General features: G+C 39.1%; 3 protein-coding genes across 3 annotated transcripts in view; 1 reads left to right on the forward strand and 2 right to left on the reverse strand.

The window, feature by feature from the left end:
* The window catches only part of LOC310691042 (olfactory receptor 14A16-like), a 242,514-nt gene that overhangs the window by 30,427 nt on the left and 197,353 nt on the right, over positions 1 to 14,734 (reverse strand). The window lies entirely within an intron of this gene.
* Positions 5,428 to 6,378, forward strand: LOC310691626 (olfactory receptor 4D9-like; the record flags this gene model as incomplete). The annotated part of the gene is made up of 1 exon (XM_083471484.1): positions 5,428 to 6,378. The coding sequence occupies one exon, from the start codon at positions 5,428 to 5,430 to the stop codon at positions 6,376 to 6,378; it is 951 nt and encodes a 316-aa protein (XP_083327610.1).
* Positions 10,781 to 11,695, reverse strand: LOC310691627 (olfactory receptor 6M1-like; the record flags this gene model as incomplete). The annotated part of the gene is made up of 1 exon (XM_083471485.1): positions 10,781 to 11,695. The coding sequence occupies one exon, from the start codon at positions 11,693 to 11,695 to the stop codon at positions 10,781 to 10,783; it is 915 nt and encodes a 304-aa protein (XP_083327611.1).

Below are 14,734 nucleotides of genomic sequence, written 5' to 3' on the forward strand. Positions count from 1 at the left end.
TAGATTGAAAACTAAGCCCTTTCTTGTACTAAACTGAATAAATGATGAAATAAAGAAAAGTTTCATTTAAAAACTTTTAAAAAGCTTTCTAGACAACAAAAATGTTTATCTCCTACAAATTTCAAAAGGGGGAAGCATAAGCAACCTCCTAAATAAGTTTGAAACTAGTACACACAAGTTCTTACCTTCAAGCTTAATATTCAATTTAACTGTTTGAAACTGTTACTGTTGAAATATTTTAATAAATAATGAACCATATCTGATGCTGCTGCTTCGGCAGCACTTCAGACTTCCACTAATGCCACAGAACTTTCCCCTCCTCTCCTCCATAGTGTCTCCTGCATCCTCAATATCTGCTCCAGAGAGAAGGAAGACCCGTTGGAGCAGATTTAAAGAATACATAGAGAAGACAGGGTTGAAAGTTCAGTTGTTCAAATCGAACTCCCTACATGAAGCATTACTCAAAATCTTATATTTATATATATTGTTATAGAACAGGCTCCCCTCCCCAGCTTGAGGTGTGTGTTTTTTTACTTCTTTTGGCAGTACAGTGGTACCTTGGGTTAAAGATGCTTCAGGTTACAGACTCCACTAACCCAGCAATAGTACCTCGGGTTAAGAACTTTACTTCAGGATGAGAACAGAAATTGCATGGCAGCAGTGCGGTAGCAGCAGGATGCCCCATTAGCTAAAGTGGTGCTTCAGGTTAAGAACAGTTTCAGGTTAAGAACAGACCTCCAGAACGAATTAAGTTCTTAACCCGAGGTACCACTGTAGTAGTATTGCCGCAATACCTTTTAAGCAAAACAGAAAAAAAAAATGTGCACCAGAAAGTGGATGGCACATTAGTAGAAAGAGCAAGGGAAGTAGGAGAGAAAAGAGAACCATTCTGCAACCCTCTCTCTTTGCAAATATAATTTGCACCCATAGTGTCTCATGGAACCATAAATTTCCCATTATTATCCTTTGCTCCCTCTTATCTTCCTTGATTTGTTTGTGAAAGTAAGAATTAAATCACGTTACCATGGATGGTCTCATTTAAATACATTGTTTTTACCTGTCTTGCCTCATTTAGAAAGCTATAGAGATTCATACTGGAGACACACCCCTCACAGTCATATTTCCAGTTTGACAGCAATAAGTAATTTGTTCATTCAGGGTCATATGGCTTCTTTTCAAGTTTCTTTTATAACTTCATACTGTTAGTTTTGTGGGCCATGGAATCATTTTAATATTTGAAGCAATTGGAGGAGGATAATACAGTGATACCTCGGGTTACATATGCTTCAGGTTACATACGCTTCAGGTTACAGACCCTGCTAACCCAGAAATATTACCTTGGGTTAAGAACTTTGCTTCAGGATGAGAACAGAAATCGTGCAGCGGAGGCACAGCAGCAGCAGGAGGCCCCATTAGCTAAAGTGGTGCTTCAGGATAAGAGCAGTTTCAGGTTAAGAATGGACCTCCGGAACGAATTAAGTTCTTAACCCGAGGTACCACTGTACTTAATACTCTTTTAATTTTTAAAAAAGTTGCAGTTTAAATATTATAAGAATTAAGTAGCCACCAACCTGTATCATGCCCCACTCTTCTTTTCTTAATGATAGAGACTGAATTATTACAACTCTGTTTCCTACAGAATATATGAAAAAAAATTGTTCATCATTCAGCAGGTATGCATCCCAAAGGATCAAACTATGGCAACACTTTCCTGAGTCAATTCCAAAGCACATATATGCAGAACTTTAAGAGTTCTCTGACCTCAGATTCAATGTCCTAACATAAAGTATAATGTTTCTCCCATCTCTTAAAATCAGGCTGATCTCACATTACATTTAATGTGTGTAGAACATAAGAATTTGAGTTGTGCACTTGTTCTGTTATTCTCATGTAATGCTTATTGAGTGTAGAGCCTGTCCTCGTGTGCAGACAATTGTTGAGCCATATAAATCAACAAGGGCACACTCTTAAACACAATGCGGTATAGAGACAACCTGTCCACAAGCCTATTGTCATGTGGGGTAGTATTGGGTGATGCCCTTTTGCTGGTTAACCTCCAATATGACCCCTTTTGTGGAATTTGGATGTCTCTCCTCAGGTGAAACATGTGAGGAACTTTGAGAAAAGCTCCAGGTATTTCATTGCAACCAACAGATGTGCCAACTCTAGGGGGCCAATGTGTCTCCAGCTCCCTCAATCTTTATTGGAAAGGGCGCCTCAATGTTGAGGGGATCAGACACAGTGCACATGCATGACATCACAGGTGTTGCACATTGCGTCACAGTTTCCAGAACACTCAACCTACTCCAGATGTTGCGATGTCCTGCATGCTGATTGTGTGACACCACACGTGAGTGATGTACAACGTGTGTGATGTCACATACATGCAGTGTGTGCTAGGCCCCCTCAATCTTGCGGGCAACCTGGAACCTCTGACAAATAATCTGATTCCCTGAAGAGAGATTACACAGCCCACAATGTAGTGGTGGAACAGTGTAGTTTTTTCTTCCGAGCCCCTACAGGTGCAATGACACTCCATTGGGGTCAGGGAAGCACCCAACACCCCTCTATGGGATTGCCCAGTGTTGACCACTGGGAGGGTGCAAGCCAAGCTACCAGGGTGTCACTGGGCAGCTAGGGGAAGAGATTCCAGAGTGGCAGAGGCTCTAACCTGAGTTTAGTACATGGCTCAGGCCCCTTATGGGGGTCCTTATTCTATGCTGATCCAGCCCACTCCATTTCCTCCAAATTATACAGAACTTCAGAAACTCCTAACAATATTAAGCCTTTTTTTTTAACTTAGGGAAAGGCAAAAAAACAAAAAACAAAATGAGGGAAAGGCAAAAAACAGTAACAATTAATGAAGGCCAAGAATTTGAAGCTCAGTGCAAAAAAAGAGACACTGTTTTGAGGGGGGGTACCTCAGTTTGTTTTGGTAGGGTACATCCTTTTCGGTATGGGGTCACCCTCCCCCTGAAGTTGCAGTTGTGCTCCTTACAGGTACACTTGGATCTATTACTGTCCTTAGATGCACAAATGGCATGTGTTTTGTGGAGTGCTTTCTGGATAGACATAGATTGACTTCAATGTTCTATGCTCTGATAAACCCTAGGCTAGATTACAGCAGCTGCATTATACACGAAGCTGCCTTTAAACTTAAGAGTATATGAAGCATGTGCTGGATAAGGCCAAAGTCCTATCTCATCTAGCATTCTGTTCTCCCAGTGGCCAAGCAGATGCCGATGAGAAGCTCACAAGCAGAAACTGAGCACAGAGCACTCTCTGGTCTATGATTCCCAGCCAGAGGCATATAGTCACTGATAGTGAAGACCATTGATAGTCTGGAAGCTGCAGCTAGTGCATGATAAAGCAGGTAGATATCTGATGGCCTCTAGGGAGCCGAAACATTTATTTTCTTCTTCTTTTTTCTTCAAATCACTTTTGCAAGAGCTGGCAGATTTCTTAACAGAGAAGCAGCATCAAACTCCTCAAAGGTCACCACACACCCTTGTTGCGAGCTACCTAACACTGTATGTGACCAACTAGCACAAACACAATGCATACCCTGACACACTTTCAGCAGAAAAAGAATGAAATGAGAATCAAATTTGGAGAAGCAATCATGTAACTGGTCCACTGATGCAGCTTTCCTTACATAATGATACCTCTGAAACCTTTCTAGGAAGAGCTAAAGCAGTAGCAGTTGAAGACCCAAGAGATGTTATGGTCTCTTGCTAAATTTAGGCAACAGCTTCAGAGACCACATGGGGAAGCCAGAGTTGACTGTGTTTTCTCACAGAAGTAGGCTAATTTTCTCTTCTGCTTATTACAATACCAGTGATTACATCAAAGCTGTAAGTACATTAGATTTTTGAAGGTCTTGGTGAAGTAGAATCTCAGATCTTGGACACATCAGGTATTTATGGTGCACTTATTTCATTTCATTTCATTTCATTTAACATGTATCAATTCAAGAGTTTCAGGCTTGCTTCTCACACAATGTTATGGCAACTAAAGTGAAGCATTTAATTTTAATGGCAGATTTGAGGTTTTCCCATTGACATTATGGGACTTTAATTTGCTTCCTTCAGACTGGATTCTCTCTCTCTCTCTCTCTCTCTCTCTCTCTCTCTCTCTCATCTAGCTAGCTAGTTATCATCTTAATTTTGCTACTTAAACACATTTAGTGTGAAAGCCACAGAAAGTCCTGTGAGATTGGGCAATGGCTTTTAGATTCAATAATTCATTAAAAATGACTGGACAAACAATGAGGGCAGGTCAACATCCCAATTGAAGCATCTAGGTACAGATGCATTGTACTGCTAAATAATACATTGAGGGACATAACATATAGGATGAACAGCAAATTTTCATATGTGGTGAATATATTTTTGTTTTGTTTTGGGGAAAATTAGGCTTGTCTGCTGCATAATTGCCTTCCAAAGAAGGTACATATCCTTCTCTAAAAGGTATTGGACCACATCTAATTGCTTCTTTGTTGAATTCTTTGTTGTTGTTCTAAATAGTCACATCTTAATGGACACAATCCCACTGACTCCAGTGTCAACACAGAAAAGCAAAGTGGGAGAGCAGCTGTGCAGCCCCTTAAATGGAATCCATCTGTCTCTTCTACAACAGGCACAGATAACTCAAGAAACACTGTGGTGGTGGTGGTTAATTTATTCCCCACCCATCTGGCTTGGTTTTGCCAGTCCCAGCAGAACAGTAAAAACAATATTATAATAAGGATTTTTGTTATATCTCAGCCTATTCCTAATAATGAAGAGCAGGGAGGTGGGGAAGTGAAGAGAGATACATAGATGTGCAGATTAGAAGAATAGCATGGAAAGCAGAGTGTGATTAAAATGGAAGCAAAGGTATAGAAGTTATCATTTGATAGATGTAATCTGCATATGGTTGGAGACTATTGAGCCCAACTTACCCCCTCAGTGTTTTTATTATTGACATGGATGTTGCTGGACAGCAGGTAATATTAGCCTTCTTATGGATGAGATTTTTTTGATTTTTTTTTTACTTTTTAGCGTGATGGTAGTAAATTCTTTCTGCAGAGTTTCTGGCATTCAGAGTAGACAATATTAAACTGGATGGATAAACATAAGATCACAGGAGGGCATAAGAAGGCACTGCTGAATCAGGCTCATGGCCAGTCAAGCCCAGCATTCTGCTTTCCAGTCACAGCAGCGAAGCAGATGCCTATAGGAAGTCCAAAAGCAGGAGACAGATAAGATTTTTTAAGACAAAATTTAAGTTCCTGAAATTTTTCACAAGGTAAAGTGACCAAAATAGAATCACCCATACGCTTTGAACATTGTGAAGAAATAAACTGATAACCAAATGAAAATGTGGATAAAATGAAATTAAAAAATATTATTTCCTCCCTCCAGATATTTGTCACAAGTCTTCAGAATGGCAGTGGATAACTTCACAAGCAGAGTTACAGAATTTGTATTAGTAGGAATGTCACAAAATTCAGAATTTGAACAGTTTTTATTTTTTCTGTTCCTGACAGTTTATATAGCTACTTGGTTAGGGAATGTCACCATTATAATCACTGTAATATCAGACCACCACCTCCACATGCCCTTATATTTTTTACTGGCCAACTTGGCTTTTCTGGATGTTAGTGAATCTACAGTAACTGCACCTAAATTGCTGCAAGTGCTCTTTTCCCAGAACAAAACCATCTCCTTCAATGGATGTTTGACACAGATTTTCTTTTTTCACTTCATTGGGGGTACAGTTGTTTTCTCTCTTGCAATGATGGCAGTTGATCGATATCTAGCTATTCACAAGCCATTGCAGTACATGATCATCATGAACAAGAAAACCTGCTTTGGGATCATTTTGTGTGCATGGCTAGGTGGCTCCATTCACTCCATGGTCCAGGTAGCACTGATCCTGCAGTTACCATTCTGTGGTCCCAACATACTGGATAATTTCTACTGCGATGTTCCACAGGTGGTCAGATTGGCCTGCACAGACATCTATACTGTTGAACTACTTATGGTCTCCAACAATGGACTTGTTGTGACAGGAACCTTCATTGCTTTGCTCATTTCATACAGCATCATCTTGTTCAAGATAAGAAATCATGTAACAGAAGGGAAGCACAAAGCTCTTTCAACATGTGCAGCCCAGATCACAGTAGTGAGTTTACACTTCATCCCATGTATCTATATTTATGACCAGCCCTTCAAGAAATTTACAGCGGATAAGGTGGTCTCCATTCTCTACACAGTTATCAGCCCAGTGCTGAATCCAATCATTTACACATTAAGAAATACAGAGATGAAAAATGCTATAAGGAGGCTAGTGAGGAAAGTGCTGAGGTTTTATCAGAAAGATTCAAAACTGTAAATGTTATTTAAATGTATATTGATTCTTATTTAAGCATCCTTATATATTGCTTTAAACTTATTTAGTGATGAAATTACCAAAAAATTAAAAATATAATATTATATTATTAGTTTCTGCCAAATGCCCAGGAAAAAAGAACTGCATTTACCTGGCACTGAAATGATGAGAAGTGGGGTTTTCTGCGGAAAGCATTCTTTTTAAAAAATGAGATACAACTACAAAAAGGGCCTGTTCTCTTGTCACCACCTTCTGGACCTCCCTCAACAGTGGCACAAAGAGATGGGTTTTTCATGATGATGTCACAGTCCCAGTAGTTTTACATAGGGAAAGTCAGTGCTTGGGGTCCTGGGCCACATAAGGCTTTATATCTAAACACCTCAAATTTGGCATGGAAACAAAAGGGCTGCCACTGTATATTCAGGCCGTAAACTATATTTACGGTTAAGGACATAATGAGTTGGATTTATGTAGTAGTAGTAGTAGTAGCAGCAGCAGCAATAATAATAATAATAATAATAATAATAATAATAATAATAATAATAATAATAATAAATTTTATTTATATCCTGGCCTCCCTGGCCAGGACCGGGCTCAGGGTGGCTAACATCAGAGCATATAATACATTAAAACATAATGTAGGCCATTTCAGGAAGTTAAAATTAGTTGAATGAGTAGTTCTAATAACAAAAATGAAATTTGCAATGCCTGAAGGTGCAGCTTCAGGGTTGAGAGCAATAAAACAAGAAAGACTCACTGTGTTCTGTATAAGAATTAATGCATGGGTACTCATCTAAAGTACTGATCTGCCCCCTGTCACTATAGCAGTGTTAGTGTTGATATTTTATTCTGTTTTTAGTTTATTGCTGATTTTATTTTTTAAAATGTTTTCAATAGTTGTTTTTAACCCCTTTTACTGTTGATGTTGTTGTTTTATTTTCTTCATAAACTGCTTTTTACAACCAAGTGGTGCATAAATTTTGTCCCCATGAAAGAGGCTGAGTGCCATGGGGTCCTGTGGGCCTTCAAAAGGCTACTCAGCTGTAAGCCTCAAAGGATAGCATGATCTAATGGGGCTATAGTCAAGGTATTGCTCTTTGACCTTTACTCCTGACCATTAGGTCCAGTCGTGACCGACTCTGGGGTTGCGGTGCTCATCTCGCTTTATTGGCCGAGGGAGCCGGCGTACAGCTTCCAGGTCATGTGGCCAGCATGACTAAGCCGCTTCTGGTGAACCAGAGCTGCGCACGGAAACACCGTTTACCTTCCCACCGGAGCGGTACCTATTTATCTACTTGCAGTTTGATGTGCTTTCGAACTGCTCGGTTGGCAGGAGCTGGGACCGATCAGCGGGAGCTCACCCTGTCACGGGGATTCGAACCACCGACCTTCTGATCAGCATGTCCTAGGCTCTGTGGTTTAACCCACAGCACCACCCGTGTCCCTCTTCTTTGACCTTTAGAAAAGCCCTATTTGCACTTGCAGTGGTGTGGAGGGGTCTTTGTGCTTATTGTTTAGCAGCACTTTCTACAAAAACCTCATGGGACATGGTGACATTCTCTGGATTCTGTGAAGTGTTACCAGGCTCTCAGCCTGTTTGTGAAAAGCCCTGCATGGCTGCATGTGTTTGGAAGACATTTCTGTAAAGGCTGGAGTTTGAAAATGACCCTCAACCACTTGAGATATTTAACATTTTAGGTGCAATTTCTTGCCCCCACCATCAAATTATTTTCAAAGTTTTCCTCTCTTTCACCCCCTTCAAATATCTTCTTGTTTTGCTGCCAACAGCTCAAATTTTCAAAACCCCACCCTTTTTCTATACAATTTTTGACCCATTAAGGCTTAAGCAAATAAAAGTGCAAAAATAATCTTTGGTGGGACACCAAGGTCTTGTTAAGCCTTGTGTTTGGTGGGACACCAGCCTTATGTTTATGCTGTGTACACTTGATTGTGGGATGGTGACAGTGAGGGGTTGAGCACTTTGGATGCCATACTTAAGCTTCAGACAGTATTTCACTGCATTTTCCTGATGTTTTATTGCCTGATAATTTCACATGATGTAAAAGCCACATCTGAAAAACTAGCAGAATCTGGTGGAAGTTTAGCACTCATTTCCATGTTATTTGCTTCCATAAAAAATTCATTTGCAACTCTGAAATCAGAAAATCACAGGAGTTTTGTGTTGTAATTTCAGGGCTTAGCCACAATTCTATTTGTCTGGGAACCCCTTGATGGGGACTCCACACAGAACAGGGTGACATGTGGGTAGCATAATCACATATGCAAGGCCAATCACAATCCAGCTGTCATAAATCCTGGGATTGAATTGACAGACTACGATGCAGAAGGGGGAAGAATGTGTGTGCCCTGAAGGGTGGCTGTGAACTAATCAGGCAAAGGAAGAAGGCTAAGTATAAGGCAGGGGAGGGGAGTGGAGCAGCGCAGAGAGACTTAGTGAGATAGACCATACAGTAGGGCTGTCTTCCATCATTTTTTTGGAGTTTTTGAGAAAAAGAAAAAGTCTCAACAGCTTTTGGGGTGTCCTGGTTATTACTTTTTGAAATAAAACCAATTTTGGAAAGAGCAAAAAACGAGCACAGAACTACTGATATATCACAAATGGATTCTTTATTTACTGCATTTGCAATTATTTAAGATAAAATATACTTTGGAAAGAAACTACTTTTGCCGTTTTATGGGTGTTTATTGTTTGTTTACAGATAGTTGCCTTGGTGATATTAGCTTGTGTCTCTTGCAGTAGACCAACCACCCTCTTTATTGTTTTATTGTAGGTGTTTGTCAGGCAGGATAAACCCATTTCATTTCGTCAGTCACACATACGTTTGCACACTGCTGAAGACTGAAGAATCTGTTTTCCATCTCTGATTGTGTGCCAAACTAAATATAACATGGTACTTGCAATTAGTAACAGCATGAATTCATTGTCATTATCATTATCATCATTATCATTTTTTTGCTGTGTGTTGTGTGCTGAGAGAGAATTGCAGACGGGAATTTAATGGCGAAGTCTGGATAGTTCACTCTGCAATTTATTTATGGCTGTGGTTCACAAGTTAGTTTGATAACAGTGAAATGCAATTAAATGTGACCTTGTACCACTCATACCAACACTGCAAACAACAAGAGAAAGAACTGAACTCTTTCAACACACCAGGTCTAGAACAAAAATGAAGATGAAAGATTACACACGTGTAATGGATTATAAATATATACGTAAGATTTAACCAAGGTTGCTGTTTGTAAGGTGAAAACATGGACAGCTGGAAGAATGGCTTGACAACAAGTGAAGGATGTCAACTGGAGACTAAATAAGAAAGGAAGTAGCGAAACAGTTCTAATAACATATCTTGGACATACAATTGCATCGGAAGTGGGAAAGCTGATTTTAAGAAATTGTATTAAATTAAAATAATTTGGTTTGATTGGAATAGTTTGAAAATTAATAAAAATATTTTTCTTAAAACAAACAAACCAACCACAACTAGATCAGACCCTTATGTTTGGATGTTGACCTTTAACCATTTGCTTCATGCTGTAGTCTTGATCAGATATGAGTCTATGGCGCTATTTGCATTGGGAAGAACTTTCATTGGCCCAAGTTGGTGGTGGGGTTGGGAACCAGAAAACTAGTAGGGGTGTAATGGAGTACCCTGGAATAGGGCATGGTTGGGTGATTGGCTGGAGGCCTAAACAGGAACATTCCACACCAAAATATATTGCCTCAGATCCCACTTATGTTAGAAAAATGACAGTCTATCCACAACAGAAAACTGTTATCACAAATTGTTCCTTAATTCTTCAACTCTAAAATTAAAAATTATCAGGAATACTTTCAAGGAATTCACAGCTGCCTCTAGAGAGCTAAACGTGTTTGTAGAAAAAAATACTGTTGGAGATCTCTAAATCATAATTAAAGTACAATTTGAAACATTAAACTTGATGCCACTCAGAAACACAGTTACATTATTTTCATTAGCCTAGGAAAACAGCTTCTAGCGATGGTTAATTTTCTCCTTCCAATAATAACATAGTATAGTTTTCAGGGGCTTTTTTAGATTCCCAATTATAGAAATTGTTAATAACTACCATATTTGTAGGCTACTGTTTCCAAACAAGCTCAAAGAGTCATGAGTGGATAGTTTTTGTAGCAACTTACTGATCTGGAGTTGACAGACAGTGGCTGTTCAAAGAATATACTGTGTGAGTTATCCATGAAAGAGGATTTTAAGTTTTAAACACCACAGAATTTCAATAGTTAGTTTGAAAGCTGTAATTAAGATTCAATATCTCAAAAAAAAATGACCTACAGAATATTTCCAGAACTTTCAGCTGAACCATATTTCTTTCCCATTCCAATGCATGCATGTACACCCCTACATAATCTTCATTTACTTACACTGTCATTTAATACTACACAGTGTTGGGACCCTTCTTCTGTTTTCAGGACTCTGAGGTTAATTAAGGGGAAAATCTTTCTTCTGACTAAATGGTCCAGGGCCTCCTTGACTTTTTTGTTTCTTAGGCTATAAATAAAGGGATTCATTAATGGGGTTATCACTGTGTTCAGTATGCTGGCTACCTTGTTGAGGTCCAATGAGTGGTTTTTTTGTGGCTGAACATAAATGAAAATAGAACTCCCATAGAACAGTGTCACCACAATTAGGTGAGAGGCACACGTAGAGAATGCTTTCTGTCGTCCTTTTGTTGAGGGGATCCTCAGCACTGTTGCAATAATGAATATATAGGATACACTTGTCACCAGTAATGAGCCTAGGAGGAGCAAGGCTGAATTGACAAAATTAATAATCTCAATCTTCTTTACATCAAAGCAGGCCAGCTTGAGAACTGGGTCAACATCACAAAAGAAATGATTGATGGAATTGGGTCCACAAAATGGCAGCTGGCCTACCAGGATTGTAGGTGGTAGGACTGCAAAGAAGCCCCACATCCAGGAGGCAGCTATAAGTTGAAAACATACATGTGTGCTCATGATGGCTGCATATCTCAGAGGGTTGCAAATGGCCAGATAGCGGTCGAATGACATGATAGCCAAAAGGAAGAACTCTGTGGAACCTGTTGAGAAATATATGTAAGCCTGCAGGATGCAACTATGGAAGGCGATAGATTTTCTTTGACTCATGAAATTGAATAGCATTTTAGGGATAACTGTGGTGGTGAATATAATCTCTAAAAAAGACAGGTTAGCAATGAACATGTACATTGGGCTGTGAAGGCTGTTCTCACACCACACCAAGGTAATAACGATAAAGTTGCCTACCATAGCAACAGTGTAGGTCATGAAGAATAAAATGAAAAGTAGCGGTTCAACCCTCTTAGTCCCAATGAATCCTAGGAGAATAAATTCATTCACAGTCCTTGTCTGGTTCCTCATTATGCTGTACAACTAATACAGTCACTTGAATAAATGGAGAGCAGCAAGATGAACAATTCTTCTATGTTGAAATCTCTACATGATACAATGGTAGGGACACCGTAAGTTATTTAAGCACAAAAGATGCTGGATGGTGATTCCTGTGGGATAATGCATGGAAATATGCATGAGAAACATCAGCTATGCTTGTTTAAACCCAGAGACAAAGTGAAAAGAGCGGTGTAAAGATGGCTGCTAATTTGAACCTTTTTTATAGTTTGTTACTATAGATCATGGCAATTCAATATAAAAATTGATCCCCATTATGCAATGTCTTGAATTTGGTCTTTGTTCTTATCTTAAACACTTTAAATAAATTTTAAAATGTTTATATCCCATTAATTTCCAAATGAAAAAATGTTTTCAATTTCCTAAATATTCCATTTTGAAATCAAAAGCACACAAAAGTGCTCAAATTTGACTCAGTTCTGATTATCATTTAATTTATCCAAAGTTATAGCATCTTCCATTTGAAATTGTATTGTTGAAACATTTTTTATAATGTTGCTGTTCTGCTAACATTACAGACTTCAGCTTGCACCCCTCTTTTCCTCTGTAGTGCTCCCCCCAGCATCTGCTGTAGAGCACTCAAGGCTCCATCAGAGCAGATTTTGAGACCACAAGGTGATAAGAGAGGAATGGGAAGCCCAGTTCTGCAAGTACAGCTCCTTGCATGCAACTTTAGATACAGCCCAAAGTATACATAGTTTTATATAATTGTATTGTATTGTATTGTATTGTATTTTAGAAGGAAATTCCCTCTCCTTCCCTAGTAGAATAATTTTTAGGCCAACACAAAGGAAAAAAGAAAGTGGATGGCACATGAGTACAGATAACAAGGGAAGTAGGAAAGAAAAGAGAATCATGTGTACCTCTCTCAGGTCTTTCCTCTGTAACCCGTTCCCACAGTGTCTCATGGAAACCCTTAACTCCCATCCTCATGCCTTTCTTTCTCTTATACTCACTGATGTGTTTGGGGAAAAAAAATTTAACTCAGCTTATCAAAGACACCAACACCAATGACAACAATGTGGATGGTCCCATCGACCTCCGTGTTCTCTGTCTTGCCTCGTTTAGATAGCTGCAGAGATGAAAACAAAACACATATTTCCAATTTCACAGCAATAAGTAATTTGTCAATTTTGTGTTCTTCGGTTCTGTGGGCGATGGAATAGTTTTAACATTTGAAGCAGATTGGGCATGGGTCTGAGAGGAAAATAATACTTCATACTCCTTAAATTTTCAAAAGTTTCGATTTAAGTATTAGAGAAATTAGGAATCCACTTACCACTTACCTTAGGTTCTTTCCTTGCTGGTAGAGATTGAATCAGTACATTTCTGTTTCCTACAGGATATATGGGAAAGGTTGTTCATCATACAATAGGTATATATCCCTGAGGGTCAAATTATGGCAAAACTTTCCTGAGTCAATTCCAAAGCCCTTATATGCAGAATTTTATAACATGGAGTGAATAATGAAATATTTCTGTATTAGGGATTTATAGATCAGTCCAGTGCTTAATCCTGTATGCAGTACCCCATCATACAGTTTCCGAGCACAATTCAAAGTGTTGGTGCTGACCTTTAAAGCCCCGAATGGCCTCAGTCCAGTATATCTGAAGTAGTGTATCCACCCCCATCGTTCTACCTGGACACTGAGGTCCAGCGCCGAGGGCCTTCTGGAGGATCCCTCACTGCAAGAAGCCAAGTTACAGGGAACCACGCAGAAGGCTTTCTCGGTAGTGGCGCTTGCCCTGTGGAACACCCTCCCACCAGATGTCAAAGAGAACAACTACCAGACTTTTAGAAGACATCTGAAGGCAGCCCTGTTTAGGGAAGCTTTTAATGTTTGATGATTACTGTACTTTAATATTTTGTTGGAAGCCGCCCAGAGTGGCTGGGGAAGCCCAGCCAGATGGGTGGGGTATAAATAAATAAATAAATAAATAAATAAATAAATAATATTCCCAATGTTTAAAATGTTGCCCAACATAGCTATTAATAAGATTCAATTAATAATATTATACTGTATTAGTATGATTCAAAAATGGCATTTATTCTCATCACTCTTCTCTTCATTTTCCCCACAGCAAATAATTTCATTCTACCCTAAAGGTGTAACTGATATTCAATTAGCAGTTTAAATGAATCACTGTGGTACTTGAAGGTATTATATATCAATTCTTTCAACCACAAGAGGCAAAAAGGAAATGCAAACACAAGGATTATTATTTCTTTATTAGTATCATTTTTATATTGCTACATATTACTATTATAACTGAAAATGCTGGCAAAATATTGATTCAATGTAATAAAAATAATTATTATGAAAACCAAATGAAAAGCATGTTGTCTGCTGAACATTGCCTATGTACTGAAGTCTCCAGACAGGAGCTGATAAATAGTATGTTCATTTATTGCCAGGAGCCAGTTTGGGGTAGTGATTTACAGTGTTGTACAAAGGCATGGGAGACCAAGGTTCCAATTCCCACTTAGCCATGAAGCTTACTGGGTGTCTCTCTGCCTAACCTTCCTCGCAGGATTTGGGGGAGGTTTTTGGGGGAAGGGAAAGAATCATGTACAGTGGAACCTTGGGTTAAGAACTTAATTTGTTCTGGAGGTCTGTTCTTAACCTGAAACTGTTCTTAACCTGAAGCACCACTTTAGTTAATGGAGACTCCCACTGCCGCTGTGCCACAGCCATGCGATTTCTGTTCTCATCCTGAAGCAAAGTTCTTAACCTGAGGTAATATTTCTGGGTTAGCAGAGTCTGTAACCTGAAGCGTATGTAACCTGAAGCATATGTAACCTGAAGCATATGTAACCCGAGGTACCACTGTATACCACCTTGAGGTCATTGGAAGAAAAGGTGGGATAAAAACACAGTAGGTAAGTAAGTAAGTAAGT

Source organism: Podarcis liolepis (genome assembly GCF_965112155.1).
Source record: "Podarcis liolepis genome assembly, chromosome: 13".
NCBI classification, from domain to species: domain Eukaryota; kingdom Metazoa; phylum Chordata; class Lepidosauria; order Squamata; family Lacertidae; genus Podarcis; species Podarcis liolepis.